This window comes from Chlamydotis macqueenii, chromosome 6 (assembly GCF_036417535.1).
Source record: "Chlamydotis macqueenii isolate bChlMac1 chromosome 6, bChlMac1.mat, whole genome shotgun sequence".
NCBI classification, from domain to species: domain Eukaryota; kingdom Metazoa; phylum Chordata; class Aves; order Otidiformes; family Otididae; genus Chlamydotis; species Chlamydotis macqueenii.
The window spans coordinates 7,285,176-7,304,102 of record NC_141561.1 but is presented as its reverse complement, the minus strand read 5'-3'; the positions used below and the strand labels follow the sequence as shown (position 1 = coordinate 7,304,102).

At 40.3% G+C, this 18,927-nt stretch overlaps 1 protein-coding gene across 3 annotated transcripts; it reads right to left on the bottom strand.

Moving 5' to 3' along the window:
* Window positions 1-1,564: 1,564 nt before the first annotated feature.
* On the bottom strand, window positions 1,565-15,302 carry MCM6 (minichromosome maintenance complex component 6). 3 transcript variants are annotated; one of them, XR_015258892.1, is made up of 18 exons: window positions 15,179-15,302; window positions 14,321-14,467; window positions 13,635-13,745; window positions 12,899-13,148; window positions 12,252-12,417; window positions 12,020-12,165; window positions 10,962-11,112; window positions 10,144-10,285; window positions 9,000-9,141; window positions 8,761-8,868; window positions 7,995-8,150; window positions 6,816-6,944; window positions 5,682-5,843; window positions 4,433-4,568; window positions 3,997-4,164; window positions 3,198-3,337; window positions 2,359-2,609; window positions 1,565-1,867 (listed from the first exon to the last, which is right to left on the bottom strand). XR_015258892.1 is itself a non-coding variant. In XM_086750621.1 (17 exons), the coding sequence occupies exons 1-17, from the start codon at window positions 15,286-15,288 to the stop codon at window positions 2,496-2,498; spliced, it is 2,478 nt and encodes an 825-aa protein (XP_086606747.1). In that variant the 5' UTR covers window positions 15,289-15,302; the 3' UTR covers window positions 1,565-2,495. The 3 variants fall into 3 exon arrangements, 2 of the variants coding, with proteins under 2 accessions (XP_086606747.1, XP_086606748.1); XM_086750621.1 differs by having other exon boundaries at window positions 1,565-2,609; XM_086750622.1 differs by having other exon boundaries at window positions 1,565-2,609; window positions 4,445-4,568.
* Window positions 15,303-18,927: the final 3,625 nt, after the last annotated feature.

The following is an 18,927-nucleotide window of genomic DNA, read 5'->3' as shown; positions in this document are numbered from 1 at the left end:
GAAACATTTTCTGAGATGCTCAGGTTCCCCTTTATGCTTGAACATCAATTGACATTTGCTGATACTGCCTCCATTTCAGAGGAAGATAAAACAAGTAGACAATGCTTTTAATCTGCTCTTGGCATTTTTCGGCTTAAGAGAAATCCCAGCACAGCTCTGGATGCAGAAAACAAGAGGATAGTTATCTGCATTGGTGGGACTGGGTACCATCATGGCTCAGGGCGTGCAGGACAGCAAGAGGCATGTTTGTGCTCTAATTCTTGGCTGCATAAAGGAAACCTGAGATGTGGCATCTTACCCACTTGGAAAAGTGGCTATTACGTGAATTCAGGCAGTAGCAACAATGTGCGTCCTCACACCTGATAACATCAAGGAATGTGAATATAATTTTATTGGTTTCCAAAGTACTCCTTCCTTCAGCCTTGAACACACATGCTTTCTCAGCAGGGTGGACACATACAGATCACCTACCTACCTGAACTGGTGCAGGGAAGAGATAACTCGAATTTTCTACATTTAAATGCAGCAAAACTGAAGAGCCGAGACCATTTGCTGTCTAAATACAGAACATGTTTAAATCAACTAAACAGAAAATTCTACATAACTATATTGAAAAGTCAGTTCCATCTCTGAATTTATTTCCTTTAATAACCAGCTTTTTGTCTGAAGCATACCTGGAATCATCTGGGCAACTTATTGCTCTGTCAAGCAATATTATCTTTTAAGTTAAGTAGAAAACGTCTCTCAATATTTGCTGTTACTCAAATAGCCAATCTTATAGCTTATGCAGGGATTGTAATTTGTGTACTTTGACCCTGTTTGATTCCCAGGTTACTATTTTTTTAGGAAGCCTTGAAAAGCTTGCTGAAATATTGTGCTTACTGTTCTGGACACCTACATACTCTTTTTTTTTTTTTTCCCTCCCCCACCACTCCCGACGTTTGAATCACAAGATTGAACAGGAACTTTACAGCACCACCTGCTGCTTATTTTTCAGTAGAGCAGTGTTAACTCAGGGAGAGAATACCCCTTCTAGTCTACAAAGTTTATAGAACTGGGGGAAGAGAAGCAGAAAAAATACTTTCTCCCATGTGAAGAATATTTATTCCCAAACAAAGAATGGAGGGAGAGGAGGGGAAAACATGTAATCTTCCTGTCCTTATTTTGAAGTACATGAACACAGAATATCATGAAACTTGCTGCAGGTGAATTGTAGCATTTGCCAGATGCAGTTTATGAAATAAATCAGTGGAGAAAAGTCACTGCAGCTGGAGTTAGTGCCCAGTGATAAGGCAGTGGTTTTGGTGACAAATAGTTATGATTCCTTCCATTCCATAAATGTAACTTATCTTTAATGATTTGCTTTGTTAGACTAAGGCATATCTTTGCAAAGCTGGGACTAACACAAAAAAGATGATTGTCTTACAAACCAGCTCCATTACTGGATCTGCTCCAAAACCAGTTATTTCACACTATTTATACTTAGAATACATACCTTTGGTATTTTTCATGCTATTACAATTGTTTCTTGATCTTGTGGTGCTGGTATCAGGCTGACAAAACAAATATTCAGGTACTTTTAATTCTTAATAGATTATTTAATAATCCCATAGTATATAGCAAACAATTGAGAGCAACAGAAATGTAAGTAAAATTTTCTTATAGAAAAATCTACAAACAAGTTTACAAATACATTCTTAAAAATCCCTCACAAATGATGGATGGCAGTTTTCAGTTCACTTACAAGTCAAGACATTCATCAAGATGGGGGTTTCTGACCTCCTGACTTACAGCTTTGCTTTGGGCTTGGCTATTTTCAATTTTCTATTTTACATAAGCAACAGCAGCATACACATTTTTAGTCCATCTAAAAAGAAAGAGAAGCAATCAGAGTTTCTCATTATCCGTTACTGGAAGTTAAAAAAAAATTCTTAAAAACCACCATCTGTCATCCAGGATATTTAATCTTTCTTAAGACATTAAGCATTTAGATCACTATTTTTTCAGCCTCAAAGCATAGGCATAGAAAATAGCAATCCCACATATGAGTGACAAATCCACCCCCACATATCTCCAGACATTTAATGAACTTTTATTTATGTTAATAAGAAAAATAGTAAAAACCTATACCATAAAAAGTCTACTAAATACAATAGAAGAAAAATGCAAAATTCCTCTAATTTAAAACAGAAGGATCTACACAGCTTGATGCTGAAAAGAGCCATTGAATTATTCTCCTCTGTATCTGGAAGATGGCAGTGAAATCCAGAATTAATAACAAAACTACTACCTAAGTGTGTAAATTCTTTAAACCTTCCAGGTATGCTCAGTGTAAATGAGCAATCATATATTACTAACCGCACATTGGCGCATTCCACAGTAAAGCATTCGTATTCATTTAAGACGTTAGCTATACAGCAACCATTGCAAGAACGCATAAAAGAATGCATTTTCCAACATGTAACTAGTCAGTTCTACAATCCAGTTCTCAGTCCTTAGTCTTCCAGCAGATAGTTTGGGTTGACAACCAGGTATGGATCTTCATCATAAGTCTGCTCTTCTGTGGACCCTCTCAGTCCTGACTGGGACAGTTCTATCAGAATGTGGTCCTGCAACAGACAAAAAATTGGTATTCGAACAAGAACAAGAAAGATTTGTTTGTACTTTTTGAAAGGCATCTCCTTTTAAACCGGCAGCCTCCCTTATTGATTAATTGAACAATTATGTTCTGTGGAAATCTCTCAAATGTTGTATGCTTTCTGGCAACACTTCAGTCTAGTGGTTTTGTACCTTTAAAAATTAGAAGTATTTTATATTTTCATACTTTTTTCTCCAAACTGCCCTAGTGCCCCAGTGACTTAAAGCTATCTACTGAATAAAGTGTTGTTTGCATTTCTAATGTTAATTACAATGTATAACTAACACTACAGAACTACAGAAAAATACCACTTACACTTTTTTAGGGACGTAATGTGACGCTTTGAACTTTTACTTATACACATCTCTAATTTATTTCAGTGTTTTCCCTATAATTATTTTTAACATATGTTAAACAAAGAAGGCATTTACACTGCATCAGTCAATAATACGGAAGCACAAAACACATTTCTCAAATTAGCAATGTATTCTATTAAAAATGAATCATTGCACTATCTAAGTAAAAACCCTTTTCACTATCCACACATATCTATACATACATAATGTGTAAGTCGGTGAATGACTTTTTCTATGATCTTCTTTTTATTTATTAGTTCTTCTTCAGATTCTATTTCAGATTCAATTTCCTTCAGATACCAATTAATTAGTTCACTCTTCTTTAATGATGAATCGTCCTCTTCTGCAAAGAAAATAATTTGTATAAACAGCACCAGTAAGACACCGTTCAAACCACAAGAGAAAAGGATTTCTATGTTAACATTTACAATGCTGAAGAGAGAAATGTGCAATAGGCCATCAGACTTTCTTCTGTTTCTTAAATCAGCATGTTTTGTACAGGAGGCTATTGTATTACAGTTTAATTGGAGATATTTAGATTGAGAATTGAAGCTTTTAGTTCTATGCATCCATGTGGCTTACAGCTTAAAACGAGCAGCCCAGCAACCACATCAGCCTTCAGCTTCAAGAAAAAGCAGTTGTAAGGAGTTGTAGAACTTTCCTCTAAGCGAGGGTCAAAGAAAATCACTGTCATGCAAAGCTGAAGAGATCATCCTTCTACAAATACTCAGCATTTTGGGTGCAGATATTGTAGTTTCTGCACTCATCCAAAAACTTTGTAGCACTGGTATATGCTATCAGACATCTGTTGAATTTAATCAAAGGAATTTTTAATACATGAGATGCTCAAGTCCTTTCTCTCCAAAGTGGCTGAAAGATACAGCTTTCTTCACAGCTACAACCTTCCCTTGTGAGTTTCAGGTGAATTTGTTTTAATAAAGAGCCAATGCACACATAGCAACAACTCAGGGTCTGCCATCTTTTTAATAAACAAATTCTTACCTTCTTCTGCTTTCCTGAGGTGCAGCACCAGGAGATTAGAAATCCGTCGATACTCAGAAAAGCCCAGCCTAAGAGAAGCTTTGGGTGCAGCATCCTTGTTTGTGTCCTCAGAATGGCTGTTGATCCCGTTCACAAGACCACCAACACCAGCTGGAGCTTCTGCCTCACCTGGTTGGACAAATGCCCCGATTTAAATCTGCAACATCGTTTAACTGTTTAATACTCTGAGCCACTGAAAAGTCTTGCATTGACCGACCAGGTGAGCGGACCCACAAGAAGGCTGAATTACGAGAGTTAAGAACAGGAGTCAAGATTCCTAGACCTTATTAGATGAGAAATAGTTGAGAAACTGAAGACAAGCACACACTCAAACAAGGTAGGCCATAAGGGATAGAAGTACTTTCACCTTTGAAAAAATTCTCTACAAGTAATTTACCATTCACTCCACCTTGGTCCTCTTGATCCTCCATGTGTTGTTCATCATCTTGGTCTAAATTGATGTCAGGAGTCTCAACTCTAATGATGGACTTATTTAAAAGCCTGAAAGCTTCCTTCACATGTTTCGGGTGAACCTGGGGAAGATTTGAAGAAACATGCATTAAATAGGCATTGTGGCTCTTCCAGTGTTAAAAGCAGCTTTTTTTTCCCCCCCAATACCTTCAGAAACTCACCCCTGACTCTGACAAAGAGTCTTTCTACCCATCTCACCTGATTAATCCTAAGCAGTAAAGACTCTGCAAGTCACATTATATCCCACTACAAATACTCTGAGTTCACACAAGGTTATGGAGAGAATAAGGAGCCTGATGAATCTTTCAGGCTTCAGCAATCAGGTGGCGTTAATAAAATTTTTACTTAAGCCAAGAATATTTTGAAGAAAGATCAGTGGAGCAAGAAACATGGAAGAAATGGGTGTGAACAGAAACAATATGGAAAAAAAAAAAAAGAGACTGTCCTCTAGAATTGAAAAGTAAACACTGGAGAAATCATCTCTAGCTGAGCCATAAGCTAAAAGCTATCTGTTTCTTTATAAGCTGAATTTCATTAAAAAGAACACCATGAGTGTCCTTGCATAATCAGTGAGCAAGTTCCTAACACTGCCTGCATCATGTAACCCCTAATCAACGTTTCAAAAAGCCTGCTGAGTTTTAAAGCAGGGACTAGACGGATAATAGTCATACTGGGTTTAATAGCCATAACACAATATACAGGTCAACATTGGTTGACATGAGGAGGAGCTCAGATCACAAACACAAGTACTCTCAGGGAGGTTCAGATACTTGATGAACTTTGGTTTTTTAGATTGCAGGTAGAAGAGAGCTGTGAGAGATTACAAACTGCACAAGATTAGGAGAGACACTGCCAACCGCCCTGGCTGATACTAATAGATGATTGTTCTTCCTATTTGTCACGATTTGACAGGTAACAGGCTGAGAGAGTTGATGCATGCATGTTCTCAGTTTGGACCAGCTGATCTCAGTTTTACAAGACATACCTTAAAACCAGTATTTCTGGCATACAAATTCAGACCGAGTATGACCACATCACAAGTGAAAACATGATCCAAGCTCTCCTCCTTACTCACAGGATTTAACTGTGTACAATACCATAGTCAAATAGCAAAGCCAGAACTCCCACAACATTTATATATACATTTATACAGACTTTAACAAAAAAACTGATACCTCATCACAGCAGTGCATACGGGCCATAGCTTCAGACAGCCGGATCATGCTTTCCAACTGTCGCACTGTGATTCTCCAGGACGACTTCGTCACTCCAGAGCCATCACGCTGCCGTAGTCGTTTATACTGCTCCACTATAAAGTCCTCAGACTCCTTAGATATCTTGGTCACATAAGACAGGATGATAGTTTGCCATGTTAAAAGTATTAAAGTAAATGCTTCTTGCATTAGATTGGCAGTTCCCAGACTTTTCTGTACTAGCTACTGAATTTCTCTGGAATATTCTATGCTATACACACACTATAGGTAAATATGACAATCAGATTATATTAAAATTGTATTGCAATGATTACAGTAATAATATTACAATAAGTTTAAGTACATTGACACATCAATTATTTTACAGCAGATTTTTGATGATTTCTATTTTTCTGTTCCACCAACTTCCTTCTGGGCATAATTCATGTCTGTCTCTACTAGATTGTTCTATGTTTATTTACCTTTCATTATGTTTGCAAACACACACTACAGCTTTATCTACATGGTTTTTTACCTGAGTCTATCTGCACATGCACATATCCAACTGGAAAACAAACTCCCCACCACATGGAAACGAAATGGGAATTTTCACAACTCTGTAAAGGAGGGTGTCCTCTCCTTCCATTTGAGAAGAACTACATTAGAAGAACTTCTCAAAAATCTAACACACAGACCATCGAAGTTGCTATTTGGACAGACCACAAAAATCTGTACTGAGAGCAGTTGCCCATGTTCTGTTTTTTACCACAAAAAAAGCAAAGAAATATTGAGGAACAAAACCCTTTTAAAATGAAGACAAACAAACTATTTTATTAAGTGTTAAGTCAATAAAACAAAAAATTCTCTGCAGCAGCCATGTTGAATAACCCATGTCCTTGAGGTATGAGAAAGCTATGAAGCGATCCCTCAGTTATTTCAGACAGAGGTTAAGAACTGCTGCCAAAGCAGTTAAGACTACTGATTGTAACAGCCTCAGCTGGGCTGACATTTAAGTGTCTTTGCATTTGCCCCAAAAAAAAAAGCATGATATAGAGTGACTACTCCTTTGGACCTCCTCACACAGAACAACTTCTCTAAGAAAGCAGAATTAATTACCTTTGGTTTAAACTGTCTTGCAAACAGCAGATACCTTCTGATGTCGTCTAATGAATAGACACGATCAACAGATTCTTCTACTCTGGAATGCAGATCCACTATGCGTCTGGCAATGGCGTAATCTGTAACCTGGGACATTATTGCTCTGTTAGAACACTTGCCCAACATCAGCCAAATATCAAAACAATAGCTGTATTCTTCCTTCCCATTCCCTTCCCTCACTTCTGCTCCTCATGGCAGAGCAAGTCTTTCCAGAAGCCAGACTCTCTGCCAACAGATCCAGGAGAATGCCCTGGAGGTTTTTAGTACAAGGAAACATAGTAGAAAAGGAGTAAAGGGTAATTTTAGGATTTATAACCTCTTGGAACTCTCCTGGGTTACAAGTTAGCCACAGAACAGGCAGAAAGCAGCACTTTGCAGTGTGGGAACTGCCTTCTTCCTTTTCAGCCTACCCTGCCTCTTTCATCAGTGTGTTTTCAATTATATAATCACTCTGAGCAAAAGAGCAGAGAGAATAGCACTGAACCAACATTGCTCTCTGTATCTCATGTGTTCCCAAGGCAAACACCACACAGACAGCTGGTAGCAGTCTTAGCCTTAGTGAGCAGCGATTTGTAAAAATGACTAATGGTGTTAAGTTTGCAGGTCAAATCGCTACAAGATGAAAAGGCGGTATCTTTGTATTCAGCAAAGCATGTTCAAATTTGTACTGACAGCTTTTAACTTCACAGACAGACAACAAAAGCAGGAGCAAGACACGCTCATGAGTTCAGCTTCACATAAGATTTCAGAGGGCCACCAAGATTGTCAGAGGGCAGGAACACACAATGTGTGAGGAGAGGTTGAAAGAGCTGGCTCTGTTCCGCTTGAAAAGAAAGCAACTGCCTCATTGGCGACTATAGATGTGATGGAGCCAGATTTTTCTTAGAAGTACAGATTGACAAGAGACAACTGACAAACTGAACCATAAGAAATTCTGGTTAGATACAAGAGAGTTGTCAAACATTGTGGTAGGGGCCTAGATAGGCTGCAGAATCTCCATCCTTGGAAATATTCAAAACTCACTAGGTCAAGATCTTGGCAACCTGTTCTCAATGATCTGCTTTGAGCACGAGGTTAGACCAGAGACATCCAGAGGTCTTATCTGACATAAATTATTCTACAGTTCCTTAAAATTACCTCATTACATTCATCCACAAGAATGAAGAAGAGATCAAAGCGAGACATGATGGGAGCTGACAAGTTTATATTCTGTTTCAGTGACTTGGATCTGTCATAGCGCCCACCAACTGGATTTGCTGCAGCCAAAATGGAGGTCCTGGCATTGAGGGTAGCCTGACAACGGGGAAAAAAAAAAATTAAAAAAAAAAGAATAATGATATCCATGACCACTTGCTAAACCAACTCATTGCAATATAAATGGGTCAGCATAAAATCTTACAGACAGAATTTCAATGGAGGTATTACAACAACCACTCCCCAAAAGAGCCCAAACTTTTCTAACCAGCCCTTTGTAACCAGGTCTCTGCCCCAAGACACAATTTGATGAATCAATATTTTAACATTGTCACATTCTTGACAACAATACTGAAACAAGCCCTTAAATCGGCTTTTCACAACACCTTGTTTTCAACAGGTGTGCAAATACACACTATACTTCTACAAACACACATAAATCTATATCCTCTTTTGGGGTTACTTCAAGGTTAGGATTTTCCCATTTTCTGCTTCTTGCCCACTACTATCTCTTTTTTCCTTTCAGTAACATTTCTGATTCTTTCTGGCTATATGACACAAAAACTTTGCAGGCAAGTGATCTCTGTCCTGCCACAGTGAGGCAACTGCAGAGCTGACACAAAAATCCGACAGATGATGCTAGATCAGTGCATGTAACGCAGTCAGGCGATCGTACAGACTACAGAACCAGAGAAACAGCGCAAGATACCTTTACTCCTGCTTTAGTAATGGATATAGTCTGCTGCTCCATTGCTTCATGAATGGCTACTTGATCCCGCATGTCCATTTTGTCAAATTCATCAATGCAGCAAACCCCCTACAGCGGAAAAATAAAAAATGTTATCCAAACTCAAACACTTTTGGAAAAAAGGCATCATTAAAGGGGCTCTTCGTCATTAACCAAAACCATTCCAGGGATGCAGGAATCTCTCAAGTTCCTGGACTCACGTTATCTGCCAGCATCAGTGCTCCAGCTTCAATGACAAATTCATAAGACTCTTCATCTTTTACAACAGCTGCTGTTAGACCAGCAGCACTGGAGGCTTTTCCGCTGGTGTATACAGCACGAGGACTGAACTCATCCACATGCCTAAGGAGAGAAATAATAGTGAGGAACTGTGTTGCACAAACTTAAAAAGTCAGATTAAAAGCTGTAGAAACAAGGTAACTGTAATGCAGTGCTGCTTTCAACCTCTCAGGCCAGGACTTGTTCCTTCCTTCAGGAAGCAATTAATATTTAGGTAGGTCCTCCTACCTCTAATGATGTTTGAGCAAGCCTTGGAATCTAATCCTTATCTAACTGCTGTCTGTCACAGGTCTGCTATTGACCCGTGGTCACACCAGCAAAAATAACAATCCAGACTTCCTCCCACAAGTTTTTTGCTGACTTCAAAAGCTAACACACCTCCTTATGGGTCAGGTAAATGTCAGCACAAGGGAACAAACGGCTTCATAGCAGGAATCAGCAAGACTGACCACAGGCAGCCTAAGGCAGCTTTTGTGGTGCCTCTACACTGCTCAGTTGCAGTGTATACTGCAAGAACCTCAGCTTCACGGAGAACAACACAGAGGTAAATGAGTAGCATAATAAAATAAAACTTATTAAGTAGAATTTCAAATTTTAAAAAGCATTATGGCATAAGATGTTGTATAAAACATATTTCATAATTACTTTTCAGTGTTAAAAACTGTATTTCTTCAAAGTGTTGGGGCCTACCAATTTAGACTAAGCTAAAAATAGAAAAAAAAAGTATTTAATCTATCTCTGATATTTTAAGGTATGTAGTAATTTTTATATTTTTAATATTTGATGTCTTTTGAAAATATTTGGAAACCTATACTTTAATAGCTACCTGTACTCTAATACTAACAACAAAAATCTCAATTCATTCTTTGTTATTACCACAGGGGCATGTTGAGTTTGCTTCAGCCCTATTCAAATAATTCAACAACATCCAAACAATTCCTGGAAAATATGCTTAAATATTTTACCTCCCTTTCCTCTGTTTAACATGGAAAAGGCACAGTACACATTTATAGCTGTAGTGACACTAGAAAATATTTAAAAATTGAATTTTAATGAGATGCTTACTTTAGAAATTGACTCTTGGCTGTACTTGGGTCACCAACAACACAAACATTGATATCCCCACGCAAAGAAGTGCCTTCTGAAGTGGTCTTAGGAACTCCTCCAAACAGCATCAGCAGGACCCCACGTTTCACTTCATCATTACCTGCCCCAGAAAAGACACTCCATTAAAAATCCAAAGAAAACATCATATTTTTCCTATTTAAAAAAAAACTTCAGCCCACTAGAATTATAGAGTATTTGGGCACATTCGCTCAGAATTTACCTATTTGCTAAACATCCACTAAAACTGCATTTATGTGCTTGATACTGTTTCAGGGAAGCATGACTCAGAAGTGGCTGAATTCCTTTACACTGTAGCGGCTCAGAATATGGACCAAATTCAGCTAATCAAACTTTTCAGATATAACCAACATAAGTCCTCAAAGTAGCTCTGGGCCAAAAACGACTGCAAATATAAACACACACACAGATACATATGTACAACAGTACATAAGCATTTGGAGCCCTTAAATCTTTTGAAGGACGCCCAAATAAAATAAAGCTTCTATCCAACTGCCAACTGTAGGGTTTAGTAGCAGATCACCCAATAGCAAACCCAACCATTTTGACTAGTCTTGAAGGTCTTAGTGATTAAATACAGCAAGTACCCCGGAAATGGGTTCTCCTTTTCTAGCATAACTGGTGCTAGGGGGGAGAGTTTGTGGTAGTTGGCACAGGGCTTTCCATCTTTCAGAAAATGGCACTACACAGACATCAAGAAGTAGTAATATTTTCACAAGAGAATTCTTCCCTCTCTGAAGTAACAACCGGACTCTCACCATGGATCGTGGGGAAGAGGCTGGTGCACAGATTATGGTAAAGGTTCTTATCTTGGCTCATTTCAAACACCTTTTCCCACTCTTTCACAGACATTTGGTTTTTAATGCTTTCTGCAGACTGTTCTTCATCTCGGAGCTCTTTTCCACCAAACTGAACAAAAGAAATTTTAAAAAAATAAAAATAATAACATGGTCACTACTGAATGGGAGTACTGCAGACAGGAGGTTATACGAACTTTCTCTGTAAGCTGAGTGGGAGGAACACATACAGAAAAGCTGATCTTAGGCTAAGGAAACTCATCACCTTATACCTTTAAAAACCAATAGACAATTTCCTAGGGGGAAAAAATGAATGGAGTCTAACTTCAGATAGTGAGAAAACCCCAGAGCTGCTTGTCCAGAGATTAAAACCAGAGTAAAACAGTATGGCTTCCTTTGGCTAAAATTTGCTTTTGTAAGCATTCGTCATGAACTGGAATTTACAAGCTCTTTTATTACTCTAGAATGAAGCAGGAAACTTCTACAACCAGAAAGCAACAGACACAATTTTTAATGCTATGTGATGGTGAAGCTGCTAGCAGAATTATAGATGAAAATACCATACCATGCTAAAACCCAGCCTCAGTCAGCATTACTTATTATGTTGTAGTAACATTCCAAGACATTATGTGATAAATCTGAGGGAACAAGAAGGATCACTGTTTATCCTGTGACAAAATGAAGCAATAGAATTTCCTGGAGGAAAAGGAAATGCTGGAGAAATGGATGAAAGCTGAATGGAAACAAATGGACCATTTAGCTCTTTAGAATGAATTTATAATGTTGTTAAATAACCACATCTGTGAAAACTGCTATGAACAATAAAGACAAGAAAAAAAACTTGCTATATAAATCAAATCAGAATATAAAGACAGTCAAATGCACAGGAAGGTATACATACAGTGCACAGGTATACATACATATTTAAAGCATTACTGATTCCTGCTCCCTAATTTGAGGTAAAAGCACAGGAGCAGAAACCATCAATACCTTTAAATGTACTTTCTATCCAAACTCACCCGTGGATTTGTCGGTGCAACATAACAAGCTAGAAAGACTAGTTTATATGACAGCTCTCTGACTCCAAGGGCACGAAGTCCTCGGATGCCTTCAGTCTCATAGCCCTCTGTTCCGCTCACCCGGGAGCTGGTTTCTGCGCGCACTCCTGCCATTAGAGTGGGAGTCAGAACAGCAGTTCCCAGAACAAGCAGGAGGGACATGTCATCTAGGTCATGAACGGTAGCAACAAACCTGGTGTTGAGAGCTGGGACACATCAGGCACGACAATCAGCGATCCTGTGAAGTCACATTTGTCACCTGCCTGAGCAGACTCCACTGCTTCTGCACGCAAGATAACTTCCACGCTGCGAGGAATGCTACCACGCGGCAGCTCAGCCTGCGTCTCCTGAATGCGGACCTGGGGAGGGAGAGAACATTAAGCACTTAACAGATGTCACCAAATTTGAAACTGCTTCAAAAGCTAAGCTGCTAATAAATATGGTAAGTGGCATTTGCTCTCTGCCATCCATGTCAATCACAAAATTTGTCTTACAATAAGACGAACAAGAAAAAAAATTCACTAATCAGTATCTAAAGAGTCTAGGAGAAACTTAAGAGGATGCAGAGGGGCCACAATGACAATTCTGAGGGCCAGGAAAAGCAACTTGAAGAGTCTAGTTCACTTGACTGACATTTGACTGATTATTGCGGGAAGCGATGTGCACCAAAAGCCTTCCATAGACAGAAAGAAACTATTTCCAGAAACTCCAGTGCCTTTTCTTGAAGTCTTGTCTTGATGTTAACAGAACCAAAAGTAATTGTCTTCAATGCATACAACACCTTTCAGCTACCACAAGAACATCATTGTTTCTTGGCGCCCCCCAATCTCACCACTGTACCTTTTGGAAGTCAACAAATCTTGATTTGTTTGTGTCCAGCAGGAATCTCCTTCTGTTGGCACAGACTGGGTTTCTGCAGATGTTTGGCTGTGTATATTTAAATTGCTGCTCCACATCTTTAATCATGGTCTGGCAGTCGAGGCACAGGAAGGTTCCACTCACAAGCTCAGGATGGACTGGGTGGGTACGTACCACCTGTCCACTGATCCGCATCAGTGAGCCAATTTTTGCTGATGTCAGTTCTCGAATTCTGTTTAAAACAGAAATTCATAGGGGTTAAATTATTGAGTTGACATTTTTAGACCCAGGGTACTACCCAAGTACTAAGACACAATATTGTTTCATTCAGCTCGAGACTAAAACACAGTTGTAACAGATAAAAGCAACAAAGTTACTAGAATACTTTTTCATTTTATGCTTTTACATAAACTTTTAGATTAATTGTAAAGGTCAAACCAATGCAAAAATTACTTCACTGGTGCTTCAAAAGCAACATACTCTATATTTTTTTTTTAAATCAGGTAAGTTACATTTATTCATGGAATATGATGAATGTAAGTACCTGAGGATGACTCACAAATGAAAAACTGTTTCAGAAAATATCCAGCACAAGATCAGGAAACTTCTTCACAATTGCATTGGTAAACTGCATATTTCATGCTGTGTAAGCAAAACATTTTCAGTGTCAGCTTTGACACTTTTTGACACAAATTTCTGTAATTAATAATCATCTTACTTGTGCCTGGTAGGTAGATCTTGGAATGCAACATAAAAGTCCTTGTTCGAAGGAACATTCCCATGGTCTCTGGCAAAAATCTTTACTGCTCGGCAGAGGTAAGGGTAAACCCTGAAATATGAGAAATAAGTTCAAATTTTATAGAAGCTATCAAAACACCTTCTTTGCTTTAGAGTACATCAGAGGCTTGTATCATACATTTTCAGGTTTGTTTTTTTTACTGGGACATTATGTAAGAACACAAAAAACTAAATATGCTAAATATGAGATTACTGTATAATCATACCATCTGCTTTATTGTCTGGACTTTTAAAACAGACTTTTAAAAGTCTCATTTTATGACACTTTTATCTTTATATTAAGAAGTAGATAGCCAAAATAAGCTACTGGCTCAATAAAACATTTTCAGAGCAAGAAATTCTAGAGTTTATTCTGTATTCCTGTACTGACCATCTACTTCTTTATCAGAATAAACGCAATTGTCTAGTTAACTAATGGTTTCCAAAGAGGCAAAATAAGTAATTATTAATCTGTTTAGAAATAAGTTTCGGTCTAGTAAAAAAAAAAAAAAATCTCAAATGTAAGTGCTTTCAGGATACAGAAAGCAGATAAAATTCTCTCTGGTAAGACATTATGGGCCTGAGACTGCAGCATTGCTGAGCTCTCAGGTAATCTCTACACTTTACCTATAAAATTCCTCCTGAATAGTGGTAGAGAGCTGCTGATTGAACTGCTCCAAATCCACAAAGCTGACGATCAGTGTGTTCCGCTCTGGTCGAATCAATTCCTCAGCATCACGCAAGTATTTGACCTCCCCGTCACTGTTCTGGAATCTGAAAGTGATTCAGGAAAACGTTTCACAGTTACACATCAGGCAGCAATCAAATACTTCTGAACTCGGGAGAGAAAAGAAAAGGATTGCACACGTTAAGGAGTGTGCAAGAGAACGACGGCACCCCACAGTCCCCTGCAAATGCCTTTTCCAACAACATTTTTCCTCTGCTCCCCCCGCTACATCCATTACGTCAACACCTCAGCACAGACGCACTGAACCTGCATTCCATACAGAATTTTATTAATGGTTTAACAATGAATCTGCACCAGAAAAGTGTGGGTTTTTTTTTTTTTTTTTTTTTTCCTCAGGGTGATGTTAACTGTTTGGGTCCCTCGGCAGGCAAAACATTGGGAGTCGGACGTACTAAGGCGTAACAACGCGGCTGTCACAAAACTTGGTTGAAAGGGACCAAAAGCGCTGTCGAAAGCTGTCTGGGAAGGATTTTGCCAACCAGGGGAGCACGGCTCGCCGCCCCCCGACGCCCCTCGCCAGGCAGACACCTCACGGCAGAGCACTGCCCGAGCGGCGGGCCCAGGGGACGGGAGAGCATTTCGGACTGAACAGGAGGGACGGAGGCCGCAGGCCCTGACGGGATCCCACCCTCGCCAAATGGCGGCCCCCACTCTGTGAGAGGCCTGCGGCCCAGCGCGGCCCGCCGCTTCCTGAGGGCCTCACCCACCCGCCGGCAGGCCCAGCCCCCCTCACTCACTCCTCCAAGAAGTCCTGGAACAACTTCTGGCACTTCTCCGCCACCTCATCGCGGATCTGCTGGTGCTGCTGCGCCGCGCCCGCGTCCCCCGCCGCCACCGCCAGGTCCATCGCTGCCGCTGCCCCTCAACCCGGCCCCCGCCGCCGTTCGCGCCACAGCGCACCCCACGTGCGCCGCCGTGACACCGCGCCGGCCAATTGGCGGGCTCCAAGAGGCTGAGTCCCGCCCCGCCAGGCCCCTCCTCCCCTCCTCCCCCCCCACCTCACAGACGTTTTCGCGCCAAAGGCGAGGGGCGGGCGGTGGGTGTGCCGGGGAGCCGGCCTTGCCCGTGGCTCTCTCGGGTGGGTGGTTGTGTCCGGAACCGTGTAGACGCCGTGGAGGGAGGTGTCCCACCAGCACGCAGGTATCTGCTGTGGCTCCAGCGAACCTCTGCCGGTCACTGGTTTCCTCGCGAAGCAAACCAGCTACAACAACTGGGGTTAAAACTCCACCGGTAGACGCAGGGTGCAGCTGAGGAAGCGTGGAGGCGTCTGGGGCAGCTTCTCGCTGACAAGACCCCACCAAACCTTGACCAGCCTTGGGTGGAACGGGTGCAAATTAAAGCAGGCAGGGTCAGGCCTTAGCTGGGGCGCTGGGCTCCCTGCTTGCAGGCAGGACGGTACGAGGTGACGTTTGCCAAGCCATGCCACGGCTGACAGCCGGCGCTGGACTGGACGGCAGCTGGTGGCACGCGGTGCCCGCCAGCAGGAACGGTTTCAATATCTGTGAAAAATCGCTTAGAATGGCTCTGCCACCTGCAGTCATTAATCTCTGCCTAAACTGGGAATTCTTGCTGTAATTAAGGCAGCTAAGGGCTGACTTTTTCAGTTCTGAAACCCCTGAAGAAGTGCTAACAGCACAAGCTTCCTGCAGCAGTGTGATTTTATGTCACGGTGCAATTACCACATAGCAAACAGACTTCTTTTAATTGCAAAATGGTAAACGCTGCCTTGCAATTTGTTTTTTTGGGTTGTAGTAAGATTGAACCCTGCACAGTTTACTCACTTTTTCACTGCAGAAGTCAGAGCAGGGGTTCTGGCTGGGTTAGTCTTTTCTGAAAGCTGCTATTATTTTAATGCAGATTGTTGTGCTTTGGTATCCAATTACAGGTTTTCGTTGGCTTTTCTTTTTGAAGATGGCTAATGGTTAAAGAGGTGGCAAAGTGGAAGTAAAACCAGGCAACTGTTTACAGATTATCATATGCTTACACACTGTTTTAAATCCAAATAAGAAAATTATATAACTAACTCAGTAACTTTTTAAAACCTTGCAGTGTATAAATTCCGTATTTTGTAAGATCATACTAGCAAAAATATGCAGCAGCGCAAGTTGATTGTGAGGCTTGCTTATTTTAAAAGAAACAATAATTGACTCTAGATCTGGTTTTTCATAATTTCTCTCACCCTGCATGCAGGGTAATAGTAATACCCAAACAGGGAATAGTAAATAATTAACATCTGTTTGGGCAAGTTGTGCACTCTAGAGATGGCTGTCAAGAAAACACGCTGTTTTTCCAGACTCTCTCATTTTGGCACAGAGGAAGATGCTCAAAGGCTCACATTGCTGGCTGCAGGGTGTATGAGAGGAGGTGTGTAGGTGCGTGGGGTGGAGGTTAGCGGTGGACTCCCGTGGCCTGAGTGAAATCATGTCACGGTGCGGGCCACGCTAGAACCCCAGTACGACCCGGAGTCGAAGGCAGCCAAGCAGTGTGCCACAATGGATACTGCCAGTGCCTTCTCCTCCATCTCTCGGGCAGGCTGCAGTTTGCTTTCAGATGGAGGAGCGTCCAATACACCTTGAGTTGAGTGGCCCAGGGCGGAAGCACAAAGTTTTCCTGCTTTTAATCCTCCTTTCCTCTTCCCCTGGCCCACTGGGCAGGGAGGAAGCAGCTGTGCAGGGCTTAGCTGCCCACCAAGGTTAGCCCCCAACAGGTGGATGCAGCCATGGGGAACTAGTCCCGCACTTTGCTTCCAAAAGAACAGCCTGAGTCCTCTGTCCTGCTGGGCAGATTCAGAGAGCTCAGTGAACACAGATGGGTTTTCTAAGGAAAATGCTGTAGTTAAACTTCAGAAGCAAACTGAAGCTTTGTGTTGGTTTTGAGCAGATGACACCCTGGCTGTTCCTTACCAATATCCTTTATAGTTCATTAGTTTTAAAAAATTGCACAATTATAATTACCATCTGCATATCATGGAAGAAAAAGAAAAAAAAAAAAAAAAACAAAAACACCCAACACTTTAACTGGGGAGAAGGAGCAGCAATGGGCACTCCATGTACAATGCAAAAAGTTCCTGCGAGTTACTGGAAATAAAGGACTATACAGGTTTGACTTTTCCACAACTACCAAACCAGAGTCATTACCTATCAAAGCAACATGAAGTTCTGAAATTACTATTTGCAAGGTTTCAAACTAAGTTCTAACAATGTGCAGCTCCCACTAAAGTATCCTGTTAAGATTACATTCAGGACAAATGCATTCTGCATTTTGATTTATGATCATAATTATTTTCAGTTAGCTAAGAAAAACTGCATGAAAGGATTCTGCACACAAAGGAATCAGGGCCTCCATCCAAACTCTCCTTCTTGAGCAGCAACGGTGAATAAATCAAATGACAACATGAGCTTGAATAACTCTTAACAGAATTGGGATAAGCACAGTTGTTACAGGAATGCATGCACAAAACTTGCTGCCAAATCTAGAGCAAGAACCATAGCTCTCAGAATATTTTTTTTTTTTGTTGGTATGAAATATAAGTAAGTAATTTTGCTTCTTTTGCTTATAAGGATGTGCTTCCACTGTGGAATACGTTACGGGTTCTGTACAAACAAAAGCAATTAAATTAAATTCATTCCAGTTGGCTTAGCTGAATAAAAAACTGTTTTGAAACTTGGATTCATCAGTAATAGTCTGATGATAAGCTGTGTTTATAATCCACTTAGCTTTATAAAGTACAACTGGGTGCACTGCAAAATTTTAAAGTTAATAATTTGGGAAAGATTCCATGGTAAATTAATTACAACAGACTCATAAGCAAAGCTGCAAAGTATGTTTTTCCTTGAATTGTGTGACTTCTAAACAAAAGTTTAACTTTTACATTTCCAGTACTTTACCTAACTGACCTTTAGGATGATTGTCTTCTAATGGAGAACTCTTGTCACAAAATATTAAAATTAAGTCTTGTTCAATGGCAGCTGCAAAAGATGATTTGCCCTTTTGTGAAATTCTACACAATTTATACACAGCCTCACTGACCTTTCTGGGGCATAACCAATATGTGACTTCTCTGACATTTAAAAATCAAGGTAGCAACAATATCACAGACTGTCTAAATCATAGCTCTTACTGAAAGCTTTATCATATAAAATGTTAAGCAAAAATTAAGTCAGGAATTACAAATACATATGAATATCAGAGTAACTCTACTGCACTGCCCAAGTAAGAAATTTAATCCTTTGCTCTTTGGCATCCAGACTTACAAAAATGTTTTAAATTTGAAAACCAGCTATCAGATGCAGTCCATAAAAGGGAAGTTTCAAGTACACTGGTTCCTCTCCAAATGCTGGGCACATCCTTTGGGTTGGGAGGAGGAGGAAGAGAAGTAGCTTTGCACATCACTGCAAACTGAGAAGGTTCAAGTAAGTGAGAAAAAGGATGTCTAGAAAGAATTTCAGAAGTACTCTGACTTACAAAAACATCAAACTTCTCTAAA